We start from the raw sequence: 22,403 nt of genomic DNA, 5'->3' as shown, positions 1-22,403 counted from the left end.
TCGACTGTAACAAGCGCAGCGCTCAGGAAGCTGCGCCACTCCCCTCAGTCACACATCCCAAACGATTTGCACCCGACTCACACAACACACGACGAGACGGCGATGGAAGACGTTAAAAGCTGAAGAAATTGGGAGAAATTATGCAAATTATGGTTTAGAAACAAAAGCAGCAAAATCGTAATTCGGGCTGAGGCCAGTAAGGTTCGTTAGATGGGTCAGATCTGGATCAAACACAAAGTCCATGGACCCAGGTTGGATTTTTAGGCCTGAACTAACAACATGTCAATCACATTTTGACAACAACACCTTTCTTCAGCTCAGATAAAGAAATGCCTGGAGGATTAAATTCAGACTACTAACATGACATTGACCCTGAACATACAGCCAGAGCTACATTGGGAAGAGTCTTGATGATAGTGTGGCCCAGTCACAGTCCACAGATCCATTTTTTACACCTGCTCATCCCTGCAGAGTCACGGGGAGTCCGGTGCCTATCTCGAGTGATCGTCGAGTGTGAGGCGGGGTACAAGGCCTGACAGGTCGCCAGGGCAACAGAAAGAGACACACAAGGACAGACAACCATCCACACACTGACACCTAAGGGGAATTACTCAAATTATTCAACTATTCTCCATTCTGTGGGAGGAAGACAGAGCACCCGCAGAGAAACCATGCATGTAAACTTCATTCAGAAAGACAACCGGGCCAGAATCAGAACCGGGAAGCTTCGCGCCTCAAGGCAACAGATGCCAACTGTGCCACCATGCCGAGGCAAGACCTTCATTCGGCTGATAATCTGCAACCAGACTTCAGTACTGACTTCAATACTGATGTGGGATGACGTGTACTGACTAAGGAGGGGCAAAATCTCATCAGTTTTTGCCTTAAGTGATTTATCTTTTGACTAGATAACTTTTTGCCAAATTACTTTAATGATTTATCGTGGGAAGATGATGATGTGACAAAGTTAATTTGGTATGTTTGGTGTGAATACTGTGGAATGTAAAACTATACATGAAGAAACAGATTCTACTGTCTTTGTAAGAGATGGCATGCTGGGATTTTAATACATTATGATAAGAAGACAGAAAGGGAAAAACGTAAAGATCAATACTGTTAATGGTCTTTTTTGGGTTTTTTTTTTTTTTTTTTAATGATTATAAAGTAAATCAGGCATATTTCCCAAATCAACATTTACTGCTGTGATTATACCAATGTGTCAACTAGGAACCATCTTGCGGAGGAATATCCTTGAAAAAAACCGCTTCAGCAGTCTGGTGGCTTGATGGAGAGATGCATAAATTACAGACAGAGACCAGCAGGTCCATTTGGAAACAGAGATCACAGTGCTACATAATATTCATCAATTCCCATCATTAACACAAACTGGAGCCTTTCAAGGTCATCGACTTCCTTCATATTCATACGCCCTGCCACAAAGCTTCTGTGGTTCAGGAATGGTTTCAGGACCAAAACGAGGAGTTTCTGAAGTTGGCTTTCCTTTAAGAGTGCATTCACACCAGCCACGTTTAGTCCACTTCAATCAAATGGTAGTTTTGTTTCCCCAGAACTCGTTTGGGGAGGTTGTGAATGAGCCATCGAACTCTGATGAAGACCCAAAAACTGAACAGTAGGAGTGAATTCTAGCACGGTTTGTTTAGCGCAGGGAATTCTGGGTAAATACAACCAGAACAAATACACAAGTGTGATGCCAGCGGGAGAAATGGCTCGTGGTCTTTTGCCAACGACAAAAGAGAAATCCTTCAGCCACTAAAATCTGACGGCACATTGTTTTTATTTCCAATTCTTGAAGAAGGAACTCACGCTCTGGATCTTCTCAGGGTTTTTGTGTCGCTTCCTTCAACGTCTTTTTCTCTGCCACACAAGCAGGTATGAGTCAAAAGGTTTGGTTCGTTTGCAGTGTGAAAGCAAACTGCACCAACAAAAATGTAGCAAATTTAGCAACTTTGGTCCCCAATTGAACTGAGTGCACCAGATCCATCAGGTCTGAAAAGACCCTGGAAACACAAAGATTTGAATTCAATCCTGTGTCTTTTGGACATAAACAACTCTGATCAATGAAGACTTCACCTCCCAAACCATCTGACGTCAAATACCACAGCTCAATGAACCGATTCTGTTTGAGCATGAAATACACAATTAAACAGTTGGCCATAACGTTATGTCTGATAGTGTGTGTTTAATTTGGCTGGTAATGGTTATTAATTTGGTTAAGATATCACAACTCATGAATCATTGCACTGTTGGAAAATCCAGAGCTAAAAGTCTTAAGTGAAATGTAAACATTGCCTGAGATCAGCATGGATCACACTGTTGGTGTTACCGAGGTGGAACATTGTCTCAGAAACACACAAAGCTGCTCATGTTAAGCTCAAACCGCAGGGAGTCAATCGTCTTTGGGGATGGATTGCTAGAAATAATTCCACAAGTCTTCTTTTTTTTTATCTCGATGTGTAAATACATTAAGACCTTTTAATATGCGTATGTATGTATGTATGTGTGTGTGTGTGTGTGGGGGGGGGTGAAGCGGTGCCTTTTTGTTGGTACATTTAGGTCAGCGTCTGTCTTCGGCTGCTGAGCCTGCGTGTTCTTCTATCTGTGTTTGTGTTTTGTTCATAGAGAACGTGTTCCAACATTAATTTGTTTCCCAAGCTTATTTGTCCACTTCCAATTTATTCTGTCTATTTATTGCTGCTGCTGCTCCAAACGCGCTCTTGTGTTTTCACTTGCCTGTGCATACATGCTGCTGTACGCTCCTGCCTGCTACGCATACGCAATGTGTTCAAGCCGCAGCTGTTCTGGGGCTCATCTTTATTGGCTTATAGTTCATTTGAATGTTTTTTTTGGTGGGGTCTTTTTCCAGGTTGCTAATTATTTCTACTTCCATCATTCAGCTGGTTGTAGTTTAAGAAGAAAGAAAACAAGGCTGTGTACCGATTTACAATCAGAGACTAAAACTTTGTTCGCATGAGATCACTAAAAGAAGTCGTAATTCTGAGAAGAAAAAAAAAGAAGTCAAAAATTGGAGAAAAACAGACTTTTCAAAAACATTTTATTTCAGGGGAAAAGGTTGAGCTGTTCTTCCAGAAAGAGACTTCCATAACAATAAAATATACCCGACATGTTTAGTCTGAATTACCTAAGAGAAGTAAATAGGTCTTGGTAAACTGAAATAGATTACAGGACCTACAGCTCTGCTTATTAAAAGGATTTGATAGATGTACATATTTGAGCTTTTGTGTGTCGTCTCTGTGTGTTGATCTCAGAAAACTCATAACAAATTCAAACTTGTGCACCTAATTCTATTTTAAAAACTCAATCAAAAACCCTGGCACTCACATGTCGCATAATCACCGCACCATGAAAAACGATCAGTTCAAATACATCATTAAAAGTCACAAATTAATTTGGGATTCATCCCGATGGAACCATATGTAAACTAACTTCAGCTCTAAACTGGGTTCAGGTCGCAGAGTCAATTTGTGCATGCATGCTTTTATTCGTCTTTTTTGCACATTCTGGGCGTGTGTGTAGTGGGGAAGGGGGCAATTATTGGGGGCTGCATATACTCTGTTTCCCCTGGGTCCCTTGTCAAATATCATTAGCGTCAATAGCACACACACACACACACGCGCGCACCCCCCCCCACACACACACACACGCACACACACGCACACACACACACACATACACACACGCACACACACACACACGCACACACACACACGCACACACACACACACAGAGAAACTGCACCAGAAGAAATAGTTTTACATGAGGTCTTCCAGCATGTGAATACACAGGCATGTAATGTCATGAAATGTAAGTGTGATAAGCTACATAAAAACAATGTTCCACACTCGAATCACAGATACAAAGGGTTATTTTAAAGGGGCAGTATTTGTGTGTATTCCAGGAACAAAGTGGCATTTTATATCACAATAAAGTAAGTGTGTTACCTTCGGTTGTTATAAAAATGCTATATATGTCAGATATGACTTAAAAGAAATTTGACCTTGTAATGTAACACCTTGAAATTGGGCCTATGTCTCTTGAAGGAACTCCTACTCTTTCTGAAACTCCACCTTCAGGAAGTCATGACAACATGGCTCCTCTATTAAACCTTTAACAACATTTTTACCAGCGTTTCACTGAGAAGTAGCTCCTATAATGATCTCAGCTGATGCTCATGACCACCAGGTGTTTGCTAATTGATGCTGGCTAGTCTGAAGGAGCTGAGTGAGGGAGGGGAGCTCTCTGAGGCGGCAGCTCGGAAGCTTGGTATCTGTCCTCAAAGGTTGCCGCTTTTCCCGAAGCACTTTGCACAGCTAAATGGTTGCCACGGAGATTAAATGATTTCTCAAAGATGCATGACAGGATCAAAGCAACACTGCAGGTATGTATTTGAGGAGGAAAAAACATTATAACATGATATAAAACTCAAAACAGTTGACCTTATGCAATACCGGCATGACACAGGTGTTTAGTGTCAAGAAATGAATGACTTGTGCATTTATTAAAAGTGTCTATCTTCATTTTTATATTGCTGAGGTAAAATAAAATGTACAATTTTCCTAGTTCAGCTTAGTTTATTTTGCACAAACCAAATACAAACCAGAGATATTAAAAAACATAATAATAATAATAGTAATAATCATATTGCAGGAAGAGGCAAAAGCCAAATGGCCTTATGAAATGCTTACATGCAAATAGTACAGAAAAAATATATAATGATACATGATTTGATCATAAATGTATAAAATACATTTAGGAACAATTACATTAAAGAAATCATGTATATGCATAGAGTGTGAATGTATTCTGCACAGCAGACAGAACAATAAAGACCTGAACACGGGGACGGCCGTGTCAGGCTTCATCCATATTTGAGTGCAGATCTGGAAAATGAATAAATCTTTAATATGACCTGCACAGTGAAGACATGGGAGCAGCCATGTAAGGTCTGTGGAGGGAGGTAAGGGGCATGAGGAGTTAAAGTTGCATGAGGTTGGCACTGGCCCATTTATGAATAGACATTTGGGGATGAATTGGAGGTAAATGTATTATTATTTGCTCCAGTTTAACCACTAGTGTGGAAGATAGTTGGGAAAAGTTGCCAGGTGTGACGGATTGAATCCCTCTGTAAGGAGTCAGTGCTCCTGTTGATGTAACAGAAAAATGGGTAATGTTTATCTTTAAACTGTCAATCAAGAGATAATCAGTTTATTGTAGAGAAAATAAAACAAAAAACCAAAACTAATTCTAAGTTGTCGAGAAAGGAAGTTTGAGTTTTGGTTAGCCTAGCATCAACAAAGTGGCAGTCCTGTATAACATGGATAACGGTGGATAGAAAGCAGTCAGGTACGCTGTGACAGTAAAAGCAAGTTTTCAAACGTCACAAAATAAGTTGTCCAAGTTACGTTTCCAACAGTTCAAGTCCATTTATTGAGATCCCAGAGAAAATATCAATTGGACCTCAGTTTGATTGGATCTACAAGGCAAAGATGAATGAAGTGCTCTCTCAACCCCGCCTGGTTCTGCTGGTTCAAAGCCTCCTACTCAATGTTGTCAACAAGTTATTGATCAGTTTTCAGTTTTAAATTCCTGCCAAACTGGTTGTGTCACACTTCCTGTTTTACAACCTTCACTCCACACCGTTGTTGTTTATTTTTATGCAGTTATGAAACTTGAAACTGCTGCTGCGCAAATTGCTCATATTTATTGATATTAATCCAGTCCTACGTTAGTGTAACTGGATTAACAGTGTGCTTTAGATTTTTTCACCAAGTCACTGTGGTATTTTTACTTCATAAACAATAACACGCGCACACCCAACGAGGATTCTCAAAATCACATTCTAGGTTAATGTGACAGATTGTGGGTTATTTAAAGTAAGGGCTTTCTATTGCGATTGTTGTGACTGAAGAGAGGGTCTGGGGAACACTCCACACCAACAGGGACTTGTCCTCATGCAGCCACGCTAACACACTGCCATGCATACGAGTGTCGGTTGCTTTGTGCGCTGAGCAAACACACTCACATTCAGCCACTCCACTGCAGACACGGTGAGTGCTGCGAGGAGAAAAGTCAAGTGGATTTCTTTGTGTGACAAAGGCCCTTGTGGTAATTAGTCACGCTGAAGAGAAATGTTAGGCGGTGCTGGTGGTAAACACAGAACAGGGTTTTGTGTTTTATTTCATCACAGGCGTAAACACACGGTCACGGAGAATGTCATTCTGCACATGTCATTTAGGTCATGCAGGAAAAGGGAAGTAGGTGAGTTATGCCAGCTTGACTTTGAAGACCTTAATGTGTAGATGTTCTGCAGAATTCAGTAATAAAAAGTAAAAAATAAACGGTGATCTACACACAAACTCTCTGGCGGATCATCAGTTGCAGGAACTTAGATTAATATTCAGACAATCACTTATTAATAATCGCAAAAGAAACATAAAGCCTGACTGAATGTCCGGGTCTTCGTGCGTAGAAAAGGTTTGTTTTTTTTGTTGTTTCGGTGTTGAATCTCAACACATTTGTTGCATTTTTTTTAATCAGGCCGTTGCTATGGCAACGAGTCTGCGCGCAACATAGTTGACACGGAGAGTGAGAAAAATTAAAAATATGAGTGGTTTTGAGTTATTCTCCAACGGTTTTTGTACGTTATGTTTCCCTTTGCTGTGGCGCACCGAACTAAATCAATAAACAGTTTCCTGGTTTCATTTTGCTAACGGAGTTGTTCTACTTTCTAATTGCCATTCTTGTTTGCTAGTTGTGTTTATAGCTGACCTCGGGTGCAGACTCCATGTTTAGCTCCACCTTCAGGCCTGGGTGGTCTGATGATGTTTTTGTTGCGCCCATTTAGATGAAACATTTGTGGAAACTGTCTCATGTGGACACAGGAGCTTTTGAAAACAAAAACCTGTTTGAAAAACAAAATCTTCCCATGCAAACAGGGTTTTAAAACATTTGCTCCATGAAATGACGAGTGTCGGTTTTAAAATGTTCACTTGCAAAATCATTCAGTTAGGTTTTAATTAAGAGAAATTAAGAGAAACTTTTAAAAGGGTAACAAAGTAATATCTTAATATCATTTTACATCCCGTCATTGTTCAGCTAAACGCAACACAAAGTCAAAATACGACCTCAATACTCATGATTGTGGTGTGGAATTGGTAGAAACAACAAAGTTAAAAGTTTTCACCTTCAGTCATCACAGTGTGAGATCTTTGTATGCGGTTAAAGCAACACTTATCAGAACGGTAACGTGAACGCACACAGAGCCTCCACGCTCCGTCCAGACAGAGCCGACAACGTGTCGCTCTCAGAGGAAGCCAGCAGCTCCTGTTCGCTTCTGCTGCTCATTAGTTTTAGGGAAGGAGCCGACGGTCGGGCTGTGATGTCGCTGCTTTTCATTTAACCGTCGCTAGAATGTGTGAAGCCGTGAAAGGAGGCTGCAAACACACCAAAAAGCAATAAAGTAGAGATTTTTTTTTAAACTTAATCCGCTCTCTCTTTCTCTTTGCAGAATGGCTAATTAGTCGTTACTTTTCACCCGAGTGGTCGGACATTTTAAAGTATTTTGCTGTCAAACAACGTTTGACCTGGCCTGTCATATTGTTTAATAAGTCAGAAAAGTGACATCACCAGGCAGCACATAGCGACTCTCTCCAGCTGAACGCGGACAGAAACGATTCCATCTCATGTATTCAGCTGCTGTGTCCAACAATATTGCTTTTTATTATTGTTATTTTGTTGGATTTAATCTCGCTGCACGTAAAGAAATGCAGAAGGAAGACTCAAAACATTTACAATGAAGATCAAACCGGGCTGCGTTAGAGTCTGAGCCGCATCTTAAGCCTGTTGCTTCACCAGAAAACGTGCCATTCTGAAATCAACTTCCCTTTGATCTGCAGCGTCTGTAGCCAAAAAGTTTGTATAGCTGGGGTCACATAAAGGCCACACAATAATGTATTCCCAGATTTCCTTCCTACCGAACAGCTATATAAGCTCCAGACGGCCTTAATCTGTCCAAACGTGGCTTCAGAGTCTCGGGCCGTGCAACTCCACCCCGCTCTCCACCAGCTTATCGCAATGTGCCAGCTTTTACTGCAGCAGGTGCTGCATCAAAGCAATGCAGCACAGCAGGGAGACTGACATGAGCAAATGGTAGTTCCTATCCATATGGAGGCCAGTGCCATACACACACACGCACGCACGAATACAAGTAGTGGAAGAACAGATCTAACAGCCTATCTTTGGTTCGCCCACGTAAATGTCCACTTGGCTCTGCTCTGATCACATAATTGCCGAGTACACACCTCTCCCACACATCCCGTACACGCACTCACACACACACACACACACACACACACATATACAGAAAGCAGACGCGGCAGCACACTCAGGCAGTTTGCTCAAATATACTCTTAGAACCAGGATGTATACATATGCACATACTCGCGGTCGGGGTGGCAAGAGGCCGGGATTTCACACGTAGAGCCGTGCCTGCAGACGTATGCGCGCCGCGGTGCGGTAAACGGCAAACAAGAACGCCCACCAGCTCACCCACACAGGAGCACAATGACGGGAGAGCGAGCCAGAGACGAGCAGGGAGGAGAGAGGGGCGAGAAAATCCCCCAAAAAAAGAAAGAGAAACACCAACACTGTAGCAAAGGAAGTGTGGAAGGAATCAATCTTTTCTTCAAGTCCTGAAGTCCAAAAAGACTGTAATGATGCAACGACTTGTTACATTTTCAAAAGGAATATAGGTGTAAAATTGTAAGTCTATCAAACATTCAGCTGGATCATCCTGCGGGTTTGCCTTAAAATGTAATCCGTAATTTTAACAAGCGCTGTCTGCTCTTGTAGCTGTTACTACCAACTAAAGGAGTGTGAAGTTTGCACTGAACGCAAAGTGGGATGAAGTGGAAACAGCAGACCTGTGGCAGGCCTAGTCAAAGTGCTCATGACGAAGGTCAGGGATGGTCTATTAAAACCTTAAGGATTGTGAAGCCTCAAACTTTACTCAGTTATTACGTATGCATATAATCTAACACTTTTAGGGATTCTTTGGCACTAATGGCCTGTCCCCATCAGTAGCTGGAGAGGAACCATGTAGAGAAAGAAGAGGAAGACATGCAGTAAAGAGCCTGGGGCCGGGCACTGAACCCAGGAGAGCTCCGCTGAAGACCGTAGCCTCAGCAGCTGCTGTCTGCTCCATCACTGAGCCGCGCGGCTGCCCTCCAGCTCATTACATTGTGATCATTTTCTACTGCCGCATTCCTAATCGAAAGTAAACGTAAATCAATGAAGTTAGAGGGATTGTTTTCCTGAGCCGGTCTTTAGCATGGATTTAATGTTTCATAATCTCGTACGCTCCTCCATCTTTCCTCAGAGCCTCTTTGTGTTTTTACCTCTCCACTGGGCTGAATTTTCTTTTGCTGTTGCTTTGCAGTAAATGACACAGTTTGTGAATCGCAGAAAGAGCAGCGTCATCACAGCGGCCGTGTCCGACGCCTTGGAAATAGAAACTGATTGAACAAACGTAGTCGTCCTTCATAGAGCGAGAAGGCATCGCAGGTTAGTCGACAAGTTTCTTCCAGTCAAACTGCTTTTCTCACTTTGCAGTTTTCATGAGAAGCTGCAGATCAGCTGGTTTGACCTCCAACCTTCTACACACATGTAGGAAGCAAAAATAATCTCAGTGTTTTTTATTCCTACGATTTAACTTGTATATTTGAAAGTCCACTGGCTGTTTCTGGTTTGTGATGACACTGAGGTTTGGTCTGCATGGCTTCCTGTTATACTTCAAGTCTTTCTTTGAACGTGACTGGCAATAATCCAAACCCCTAAAATGAAAGCAAAATCTCACTAGACACAAGAATGAATCTATGAAATGAGGGGCACTTTGTCATTTTCTTTGAGTCTTAAGATAAACACCAACTCTGGTATGAAAAGGATCAAGACCACAATAAAAGGTTTAGAAGGCAAGTGTCCTGTTAAATCCTCTTAACTTATTATCAACAGAAACTGCGCAATATGATTAGATTACAGCAGAATCTGTTCTAACTGGATTGCTTTAATTTGATGGACGCGTTTGCTAAAACCTGCTAAGTCATTTTCAGCGTTCAGCATCGTCTGCAGAGGCAGCGGGAGTAGAAAATTACAGATGCTGTTGGCACAGCTTGGTGTTACTGATCCTCTAACTTGAAAAAAGAAAAAGTTATTTAACTGTTCCCAAGAAAAACAATTGAATGGCGTGAAGCTGTGAATGCATTGGCAACGCTCCTTATCCCCCATCCAGTACAACATGGCGCCTTCAAACTCGTCGATACCCCAATCAAAGTCTCCCACCGTCAGGCCAATCAGGCGGATGAAACGCATCGATTAGGAATAACAGATCATCAGCAGATCTGTCATCCGCTGGCTCACACACACGAACAAATGAGCAGAAAAGGCAGCGCGCTCACCCCGAGGCAGAAAAGGAGGAGCGGACACAAACCCGGCCGGGCTCCCAGAGACAACTTTCGGAAGTGGGACGTTATCTGAAGTGGAGATAGCGCGGCACGGCGAGGCCGGCTGGAGCAAACAAGTAGCAGATAACCACTAAATCGAGTTAAGCGCTTCAGGAGCCGCCGGAAAGCACAAGAGCGGAAGAAATTACTGGGGAAAGATAGATGTGGTATTTATTCGACACAGAAGGGTTAAAGAATTTGAATGAGAAAGGATGACGAGGAGGCAGACGGCGACAGACGGCCTCGGGGCGTTTGAGGACAAACGGAGAATCGGTGAGAAATGAGAGGCGGATGGAGAGATCTCAGGGAGAGAATAGCAACCCAAGTTTTTAGGGGGAACAGATCAGAAGGACTGGAGCTTTCATTCTTCTTTAATCCTACCTGAATTTCTCTTGGTGATGTACTTGACATCGTCACAGGCTCCCGAGGCAAAGAGGAGGAGAAGGGAGAGGAGAGATAACGTCTTCATCTCCCTATTCGCCACTGGCTCCTGGAAGTGGGGAAAAGAACAGAGTGTTAGTGTTCATTCGTTTCAAATGGAGCTGCACAATGCATCAAATCGCAATTGATTTTTTGATATTAGTGTTCTTGGACGCAGTATTAGGTAGGACATCACGTTTCAGGAGCCAAGTTTTAAAACTTTCCAAATTCTGGGACATGTTTGGCCTCTAAGTGTATTTCTCTAGTGCCTGAGATGATAAATGTTATGGAGAGTGGAGAGGTCCTTCGGTATTTAAGAGTAGAAATAATACATTGTCCCAAATGAAGAGAGATGTTGCTGCAGCAATTTTCAGAAATTGTGTCACAACCAGAAAAGGTTAAGAAATATCTCCTTCATCTTATTGACTCCATTGACTGCTGGATCGTAGCTCTATTTGGCAGCACAGATTGAAAATAAAAAATAAAAAGTAATGAGGTGGTTTGTGTGCTACCCGTAGGAGGAGTTCTGCAAAGAGGATAAAGCTGAGTTTGAAAAGCATAAAAAGTGACACCCTGCCATTTGTAAAGACAAATGTGAGTGTGCAATGGTTTCGATTTTAAAAACAACACAAATATGGCCAGAAAAAGAGTCATGATAAAGTAAAGATGAGATATATTACTGTTTTGTTTGTTTTTTTAGCTGAAAGAAGTGGAATTTTCTCAAACTTGTTTGAGTTTAACCCAAACCCAAGAACATCAACACTTCAGAGGCACAAGCTGTCACAAACACAGTTTCATATTCACCCATGTAAACTAACTGATGTTCTCCTCCAAACCGCAGCATGTACACACACACACACACACACACACACACACACACACACCACACCCCACACACACACACACACACACACACACACCACACACACTGACATACACACACACACATACACTCACACACACACACCCCACACACACACTCACACCCCTACACACACACACACACACACACACACACACACACACACACACACACACACACACACACTCACAACAGGACGGACAGAAGTGAAAATAAAGATTAGCTGTGCCAGCACTCGCTTCATGATGATAAATGGGAATTCAGACGTCAGCTTGAATTCTGATTGAAATCTCATTCGGCCCACATGAACAGTGGGACAGCTGATGACACGGTTCAGGACGGCGCCGATACGCCAGCCACGTTTCCTGCTTTTGATTATTGGCAGCTCAATAACAGAACGAGAACGTGAAGCCGGGAGACCAATATGTGATATGTGATGCAAAGAAAAAGAAAAGATGAAATATTGTGCGTGTGGTCGCCACTGTCAGCTCCATCTGTTTATTTTATGGAACGCCGCTTCCCAGAAACTTTTATTTTTAACTTGAAAAATGAGAATGAAATACAACTGAACTGTCTAAGGAAATTTTAGAACGAAACTTTAAGTCTTTAATTTCCTCATTAGGTTTTACAGACTTGTTGCAATGTGATGCTCTGGATCTGCCCTTCATCATCCTGCCGGAGAGCAAAGATACTGCCGCTACCGACCATGGCTACCATTGGTTTTAGCTGTCAAGTTGTCAACATAATGCGCTAAATCTTAAATGTAGCGAGATACATAAAAGAAAAAAGGATGCAGCGGTTTGCTACTAATTGCCAGCTATAGATGGCAAGGTCACGTTTCAAAAGTCAGCTAAAAGTTTGAATAAAAACAAAAATAAAAAACTAGAGAGAGAGAGGGAAGGATGTTAGTAAGGCTAGCTTGACTTTGACTATGCCAACATGTAGATGTGCTGCAGGATTCAGTATTTTGGTTCAGTTAAAACAGAAAAAAAGGCGAGACGCACACGGGTCTCTGACAGACCATCAGTAGATCAGGAGTCTAAATGAGCTAATCGACCGCAGCTTATTAATAATCACAAAATAAACATCGACCCTGAAGACATGACACCACAGCAAACTGAATGTTCCCTCCTTCGTGTGCTGAATCCTGACGTACCAGCGGAGCTGTTGTCAGTCCATCGCTATGGCATCAGGTCTGCGTGTAGGGTAGCCGACAGTGAGAAAACAGAGGACCATGAGTGGTTTGGAGTTGATTTTTAATGGTTTTTTTTGGCGTTATTTTCCCTTTGCTGTGGTGCACGGCACCACATCAATGACACCTTCATCTCCAAGTTTCATTTTGTCAACAGTTTCGTTCCACTGCGGCGGCATGCGATGTGTCTATTACACACAACCTTTTTATCTGGATAACTTTGGAACAGTCACATGTATGCAACCTCAATAGGAAGGCTGCTGTTACTTCAATGGTTATTATTCATATTTTAATTTGAATACGATAATTATACACCTGTACATAAGTGTATGTTGTGGAGTTTCAGTAAGATTTTCTTTTCAGCTGCCTGAATAGATGATAACTGTGGTCATGGAGGGGATGAAAGGCGGCAGACATTTTGAGTTACAACATTACTAAGTTATGAAATCCTGCTCTCAAACTGAACATACAAGCTCTTAATATTTGAAACTAAAGTAATTTGCTGGCCATAACGGAGAGAGAAACTGTAAAAAAAATAGGGATCTTTTCAAGCTGGTAACGATCTTATAGTAGTGCTCACCTGGGTATTGACAGACTTGATATTTAAATCGACAGAACATCATCCAGACGTCGTGATTATGTTCTGTGGATATTCAGACACCACTGACAACCTGCTGCGGGGGCTACGGACTGAAACGGCATTGTCACAGATTATAGGCTGCATCTGTGCTGGATGGTTCTCATAGCCGCGTTTATTAGCTCCTGCTAACAAAACAGCTGTTTCTGCTTTTTATTCACTTAATCACTGCCGTTGGACTTAATGAGCACTTCTTTGTATGCAAATGTAAACCTTTGTTGTGGCCTTGTAATAAAAGAAGCAAATTACTCTGCACTGTCTGAAGTGCCAGCTTGTATACAAGTCAGCAGCAGTTGTGCTCAGTGGTTTTCTATAATTGCATTGCAAATTTTTCATGTTGTATTTCTTTAGGGCTTCAGAAGTCACTAATTAAAGAAAGCTGATTGCAGGAAAATGAATCCTCACCATGTCTGAAAGTATAATCTTTTAGACAGCCTTCAACCCAGTACGTAGGCGCTATGCAAAACCAGGCTGCATAATAAGGTAATACACATATTTCATAGCTTAATGTCTCACAAAATGAAATTCTCGTCTTCGTATTTAGACAAGTGTGTTTTTGAGGTAAGAAAAGAGACTATTTGAACAGATTATGTGTCATCAGACAAAGTTAAGTACAGATTATTTACTTGAATGCAGAACATGAAACAAATAAAAACATAGCCGTATGCTATAGAACCTGGTTCTAGAAAAGACTTGGGTTTATAGTGTAGGATAGAAAAACTTATGGAAAATCTACCCATTGATTTTCCTCGAACCACAAATCGAGGTTCCATACTAAATTTATTCGTTACAAGTCCTACATTCAAATAAACAATCTTAGGTTAAATCTGACAACAAATGCATGGGAGCCTCTGCCCATTCATTTTCCTTGCGGTTGATTGGCTGCACCCCCACAAGCAGAAATAAGAAAAACTAGGTGTTTGCTTTTGCAGTAGTGCAAAGATGGTTTCCACAGTGTGTCTTAATACATATTACGGTAAGTTTGGTGATTGAACTATTAAATGCATTTCTGGGGGCAGGGAGAGCCTAACCATCAGAGTAGTGACTCTGATCACTACTGCAGAAAAGTGTCTTCAAAATGATTCCTGGTATGTACCAAAAATGCATCAATAGGCATAAGTTGTATTGACATGTCAACTTGTGTAAGTAACTTGTGATGAATGGTCTCCCAAGTTTCTAACTAAACATTTATGGAAAGTTAAACCACAAACACCATTCAAGTTCCAGTATGAAACACGACCCGTCTAAAAATCCAACAGTGATCACCAAATGTAGAATTCAAAATGTATGTTCTTCATTTTGCAAACACATCAGAAGTATGAATGGAAACGCGAGAAATTTAAGGACCGTAACACAACATGACAAAATCCATTGATTGTAATATAAAGTGAAGGCATATAAACCAAATTCAGCTACATTTGAGCCTTCAATCATTGCTTCCAACACAGGAGCTCAGTGACGGATGTTTCTGTCTTGCTGGAACCTCACTCTAACATTCATCAATTCCAAGCTAATCCAGGTGCTTTAATGAGAATAACAAAGCTGCACATTAACGTTTCCTTCTCTGTCTAACTTCATTTACCTCTCCTCACTCTCTGCTAATGAGAGGAATGGGCTGATGGGTTTCTAGAGCTGGCCAGATTTTCTGAGAGATTTCACGAACTTCAAAACTCGGTTGAACTGTTGATGTTTTCTGGCAAAAAAATAACAACCAAAAAAAACAACAAAAAAACATGAAACTTATGCCAGAGGTAGGTATGTTAGTAGAGCTCAACGTTGTTTGACTCAAGATTATCAATCAGGTACTATTTGTTTTCCAAAGGGATTGATTACGTTAGTTTTTACTGTAACACAATGAGCTACTTTGACACATCGTGATTTCGTAACATTTAAAACAGAAGTTACTAACTTACCCAGACCTACTTAAAGGTTTCTTCAACTGTATTTAAACATTATTATGTTTTTGTTATTACAGCATTATTGCCATCAACATTGTCATTATTTCTCTCAATATGAGAGCTACTATTATTAATACTTTTACCTACTGTAAGCACATACTTGAATGTATTATTCTCCTCCCACAATCTGAGAGGAGAATAAAGGTATATTGCCAAAATTCTCATAAATAGGAAGCGATCATAGTTGAGTTGTTGGAGATAAGTTTATACGTATTCTGAACGTTTATTGTATTGCTGTCATTTTATGTGTAATTTATTCGTTTTTGACTCTTTTCAAATCAATACTTGAAAAGAATGCTCAAATATGACTTGATTTTACTGCATTTTCTTTCGGGGAAGTTGTTATACTAACATTTGAACTTGTTTTCCCTGTGGGTTTATTTTCATTTCCGTCCATTCACGTTTATGACGTTTGGGAAATTCTGGCCTCTGATGAAACCAAAATAACTTTCAGTGACTTCCTGCAGGTGAATATTGTTATTGGAGTCATATAATCCCATTCACATTATGAGTAGGGTTAGGAGGTTATACTTTATATGATATAGATATTTTGGCACAGATGCAGTACATAAAAAAAAAAACTGATTCACGTCTCAACCATGATTGATTCTGATTTAGTAACTTTTCACTCACCAGGTTGTGATTTGATGCATCAAATTAGAATGAAGGAGGGAAATAATGCCTTGTGACTGAGCTCACTTACAAAACACCTGGAAGTCAGATAACTCAACAATAAGGTTCAGTGAAATATGAAAAAAACCCGACAAAACACATTTCTTCGAAATTGATTTTTCTGGAAAATGAGCAAACATTGCGAAGAGGGATTGTTGTTATGAAACATGAACCTGTCAGACACACGGAGCAGATGGATGTTCTTTGTTTGTACAACTTTGGTTTCATAATACAGATTTTAACTTAGAAAAATGTTGATTAACAGCAGCGTTTTTCTTTTTGTCCCAGTTCTCCTGTGGGTGGTCGTTAATTATGAACCACGCAGGAAGTCCATGTTTGTCTTCCTTCCAGGTGTGTGCTGTCAATTCTGTCCAATGGGAGCAATGATCGCCAGCCGTTTGGGTGTGTTTACAAATTGTAGCTCACTTGGAAAATGTACAATGTGAATGTGAAGAGTACCAAACAAAAAGTGGTAAGGTGTGTTTTTGGACTTTCCTGGGATGTATAGACCCCGAAACAGAAGATAAACTGAAACCAGATTTTTATCGGCTTAAAGCTGCAGTACATAACTTTTCTAAAAAATAAAAATAAAAAAAAGAAACTATTTTTTAAGCATTTTCTAAAAACATCACCACATATGGACAGCATAACATGAGTCAGATAATATGTGAAAAGACACTCCTCTCTGTGCTGCTATTGACCAAAAACGATCAATAAGAGAAAGGAGGCGGGTCTTAGCGACATCTATCACTCTCGAGAACACTCTGCTAAATGTGTTAGCGAAAGAAACAACTCATCATTGCAGGAAAACTGTCTATCATCATTGGTGGCTATGCTAACAGCATTAGCTTCACGAGAAGAAGTCATAGTGTAGAAAAGAGCTCCATGTAGCAGCAGGCATGACTGAGAACACTCAGGCTCCGCCTCCTGGCTCTGATTGGTTGTGTCCAATTAGCAATGGGAGAAGGTGAAAGGAACTAATTTTTTTTTACAGATAATCTCTGACATTGTTCTGTCACAACATGCCAAAATATGTAAAAAAAATTAATTTTTTACAAACTTTGCCTACTGCAGCTTTAAACTACTTCAAGTTTAATTTAATCTCACTAACATTTAAATTAATTTAATATTAATTACTTTGTAATTAATTAATTACAAAGCAACGCAGCAAATGATTCAACACGTGGGTGTAATCTCAAATAGTGTCACATAGGAATATTTTGGCTATCTTCAGAGAAGTTAATAAAAAACAAACTTTGCCACACTATCTCTAACACACTGCAAATGTATTTTTTTGTTGCTCCATCTTGCATATCAAGTCGTCCTTTATCCAGACCAGAGGCTCCGGTTTTCCTCTGACGCCGTTCGTCTCACACCAGCCGCCTCATTACTAAACGCTGCGCTCTCTTTATCTTATCTTGGCTTGTCGCCCCCTCAGCAGAGCCGTCCTACGCCGCGCACAGAGCCGCGCGCAGAGCCACGCTCAGTCCCCCTGTCTTTCACACATAAAGACCTGACACACTCACAGACACGGGACCACCGGCGACTCGTTTGATGTGTGATCCACCATGAACACCGACCGGTCCATGAATGGAAGCTGATGCTGTGCATATGCATGTGTAGATTTGGACGCGTAAAAAAAAAAAAAAGCTAATACATGGAAAAATATATACCATATAAAAACATCTGTAGGATACTACAGTAGGTTATGAAAAAATATTAAAACTAAAAACATTGATTTATGTATTACATTTTTAGATATAGGTTAGCGTCCATAGTAGCAATATTATCGGAAATTGGTGCATTTTTTCATGTCAGTGCATCCCTAATGCAAATTCTTACATATTGCATCTACTTTGAATAGTTTGAGCATAATAATGGGTTGGAAACTGCAATTTAATTTTTCTCATCTTGAATTCAAATTCAAAAACAGGAAGACAATCAAATCTACGTGATTCAAGTAGCGCTCGCAGAAGCAAGTTAAGAATTGCAAAATGAAATGATTTACCTTCAATATCAATTTTAATCTCGAATGTTGAAATGCATTTTAGGAGCAATGCATCTATTGAAATGCATAATTGTTGTATATTATTTTAAATTTAGAAACACTTTGTATGAACTGTAATTTATTTTTCTTGCCTATGTATGTTCAATATGTCATATATATTCTATTTTTATTTTATTGTATGAAGTGTGCTTTTAATGATGGACCCAAAGAGGGGTAGCTGGGTAAAGCTAATGGGATCCAAATTATAAACAGTTTCTAAAGCTTTTTGTTTTTGTTGTATTTTTTTACATTTGGGAGAAAAAAGTCAGTATTAAAACTGTTTATCCCAAGTTTCTTTTTATATATGGTTTTCGTGAGACAAATTTTCAGAACTGTTTTCTTGCTTACCTACTAAAATGTCTACACACACACACACACCCATGCACACACACACGCACAACCAGACTACTGTCCAACACACTCACATGTTCTGATAGCAAGCTATTCTTGTCCCCAGAAAACCAGCAGTGAGCCATTAGGCCACCTATGCCACTCTGCCCATATTAAAGACAGCCTGCAGCATTTTTCTGTCCCACTGACTCAACCAACATACACTTATGCTAATGATTTTGTGGCTACAGAGAAAATCTGTGGTCATTATTAAGAACAACTAAACATCAACAGCCCTGGATTTTATAGCCATAAATCTCAATATGTCCTAAAGGAATTTTATATAGTATAGTGCTATACTATATAAAGTATAGTGCATACTTGTGAAGTGGATTTGATTTAATCCTGGAAATGTTCTTCAGGTGACAGAAGGCTGATTTTGTCACCGTCTTTATATGACTCTGAAGGCTCAGGTCTGACTCTCTGCGGCTCCCAGACTTCAGCTCTGTGATCGTCGGTTTCTAGCTGTAATAACTGAAGCTGAAATCCAACCTCTTTAGGTCCAATCATTAACTTCAGTTTTGTTTCTGGCAACTTGTCTTTATCTTGGTTTTGAAATAGCTAAAAAGCGTCCAGAATAACAAATTTGTTACAGAGATCAATCAAAATGCTTGAAAAAAGGCCTTATGACAGACAGTCAATAACTCTTATGTATCACTGAAAAAGAGTTTCAAACCAACATTTTATGTTTTATAATTTTGTTAAAATGGCAGGTAAAGAAGAAGCATTTTAGATTAAAATAATGTCCTTTAAGTGTCTTTTACCACAATCTTAAAAATAGGTCATTTATGTCCAACTGTCCAGTTTCGATGTTTAATATATGTGTTGTGAAAAATGTATTTCGTTAAGACTTTCAATTTATCAATTCATTGATACATTTTAATAACGTTAAATAAAAGGCATAACTGAAAGTGTTATTGGAAATGCTATTTTTGCTGTTTTCGCCACTATTTGTTAAATGTCAGGAAGTTTGAGAATACGATTAAATATAGTTTAGAGATACAAATCACTTTCTTTCAGAAGCTTAATTCAAATGGGAATGTTTTTCAGGATCAATATCTGAGTGATGTGCAATGCAGTAACAACATGTGCAGTTCAAAGACCAACTGCGCAAATCTAAATCATGAAATTAAATCCCTCATTTCAATTTGATATTAATTGGAAATGTGTCAATGTCAAAACAAACAGCTCAGGATTTCTGATAAAAAAAATTTTGCACCATGATGAGGTGTTTTGTTTTTTGGGGGTGTTTGATCAAAATTGAGTTATTTTGCAACGGAAACACTTTTCTCATCACACAACTCACATGATCAAGAACCGGACAAAGAAGACGACAGGAAGTGACAGAAAGAGACAGGACGGCGAAAGTGCGGCATGTTTTAATGATTGATTGCGAGAACAAAATTTATCTACGTGTTTTTTTTGCATGTTTCATTTGCAAAATTGTGCTTGTTTTTTTTCCATTATAGACAAAGATTAGTGTATATTTGTAATGCAAATGCATAAAAGAGAAAGAATAAAAAATCATTTTTATTGTTTTCACAATACCACAAAAATATTGCGATAAAATTCCAAGTCCATCTCATTCACTAACGGCTTTTATGAGAACTGTTAGCTGAACATCCTTCCACAATAATTTAATTGCAGAGGCTTTAATGACACAAATATATGATCATGGTAATGTGACGGAAATGCTAACGGAGTTAAACTAAGTGTGCTTAAGTGTAACTGAGCACATCGACGTCAGATTTAAGGGAATGCTGAGGACATGCAGTGACGCATTGCAACACCTCTCCATCTTGTTGTGATGCGATGCAGAAATGTACCACATGCTGATTGAGAACATCAGAGTCGACAAACTTCCTCCCGTCTGAATGCGGCAGCTTGGAAGGTCTGACCGCTCCAGCTGCAGCGTCTAATTCCAGAGACACGGTGCGCTCTCATCAAGCCCCGTGCAATTATGCACACCTCTTCTAATGAGAGAACCCTGATTGCATCGCACCACCGACAACATGAAGGCTCTCACAATATGAGCACGGAGATGCCCTGCGGCTTCGCAAAACCTGGAGGAGAACACAATCTTTAAAAAAAGAAAAAATAAGCTTCTGCAGAAGACAACAATTTAGTTTCTGTTCCTAATTTTAACAATCCAGCTGGGTGAAAGCGTGCAAATATTTTATTTTCACAACACAGAATTTAATTGATTAATTTAGTTCCCTATGTAAAGTTCTCTGTGCATAAAGTTGACCAAGTTGGTGCGTCTGGCTGCGCCAAGTGTAATGAAGCATCAATTGTAATCTGCCAAAAATGGCGGACGGCCTTCAGATTTTTCAGTCTCTTGACGCTCAGGAGGAGAGCAGCAAATGTCACGGTTAAACTGTCAGTTTCTAACACCACACACACACAACTAAACAAAAAAACTTGGAAAAGGTCACATGGGGTCAGCGATACCAACATGCACACAGGAGAAAACTTTGTGGTGTCTAAATGACTCCATCTCTTAAGACTGCAGGAGTGTTGAAAACGTAACAAAAACCAACAAAAAAAAGGTCAAAGTATTCTGCTAATGCAACACGTAAAAATGTTTAATTTATTGGCACTCTGATTTATGTGCTGCAGTATCAGATGTGTAGGACGAAAGTGTTTCCCTGCGCCAAACCAACGCAAAGCAGTTGTAAGAAGCAATTTTAGGACTCATCGTACATTTTTCACAAGATTGTGGTTAGAAAATTTGCTGATAAATTGTTTGTGATTCCTCCTATGTCAAGTTAATGTTGCTGCACCATACTGTGCTTTTAACTACCTTCAGGACACAAGGACAGATGCACCTATTACATATTTCACCAAAGCCCAAAGGTGGAGGCTCACACTCTGCCTCATTGCCTTCACAGTGACTTACAGGACCGGCAATCAACATAACCTGTTTTTTTTTTTGTTATTTTCTTTGCTGGATCCCGTTCGCTTCAAGGTCTAGTAAGCCGCCTTTTACTTCCGCAGCATTTCTTTTTTGCATTCCAGTAAAGTTGAACGTGCCTCGCTGCTCTCGCTGACATCCATCATCAACGTAGCAAGCGGCAGCTGCAGGGTTGCTGCTGCTCTATCACAGCCTTCTCGCTAAACTCCAGCCATTACGGGGGGCAGCTGCCACATAGGGCAACGCTGATCGCATTTCTCACCGAGTCAAACTCTTCATTTTGGTGGAAAAGGCTGACAGCTGAAGCTGTGAGTGAGGAGCTCTGTTATGACATAATAATTTGCTTTTATAGCTGGTTTCAAGGTTGAGCGTGTAAGAGTGACTGGATAGTTCAAAGACGAGCAGAGTAAGACCATTCGGACCGTTTTCTTCCTGCCATTTGAGCAGATCATAAATCGCGCGGGTGAACTGTAAATTCACCTGTAAATGACTCCCTCCATTAATTTAACGTTTTCCACATGATCTTCTGCACGGATCCTCCCCTTTAGTCTTTGAGAGAGTTTGATCTTGCCGTGATCAAACTCTTTTTGCTCTTCATGCTGTTTAAGCTTTTATTTAAATCAGGTAGTTGTGAGCTTTATGTATCCAGGTAATTTTTATTTATTTTATTTTATTTTTTGGTCTTGGCTTTCAACCATTTAGCTAAAGGGGCAGTTCTATGTATGTTCCAGACATATCCTTTAATTTATTAGCATAGTCAGGGAATTGTTACCTTC

At 40.2% G+C, this 22,403-nt stretch overlaps 1 protein-coding gene across 3 annotated transcripts in view; it reads right to left on the bottom strand.

Moving 5' to 3' along the window:
• The window catches only part of il1rapl2 (interleukin 1 receptor accessory protein-like 2), a 333,900-nt gene that overhangs the window by 256,824 nt on the left and 54,673 nt on the right, over positions 1–22,403 (bottom strand). For all 3 annotated transcript variants that reach the window (XM_055034309.1, XM_055034311.1, XM_055034310.1), the window contains exon 2: positions 10,917–11,025. In XM_055034309.1, the coding sequence (XP_054890284.1) occupies positions 10,917–11,004 (88 nt within the window). In that variant the 5' untranslated portion in view covers positions 11,005–11,025. The remainder of the gene's footprint in view (positions 1–10,916; positions 11,026–22,403) is intronic.

The sequence above is a fragment of the Poeciliopsis prolifica genome, unplaced genomic scaffold, assembly GCF_027474105.1.
Source record: "Poeciliopsis prolifica strain line A6 unplaced genomic scaffold, Auburn_PproV2 SCAFFOLD009, whole genome shotgun sequence".
In the NCBI taxonomy this organism is placed as follows: domain Eukaryota; kingdom Metazoa; phylum Chordata; class Actinopteri; order Cyprinodontiformes; family Poeciliidae; genus Poeciliopsis; species Poeciliopsis prolifica.
This window is presented reverse-complemented; position numbering and strand designations above follow the sequence as displayed.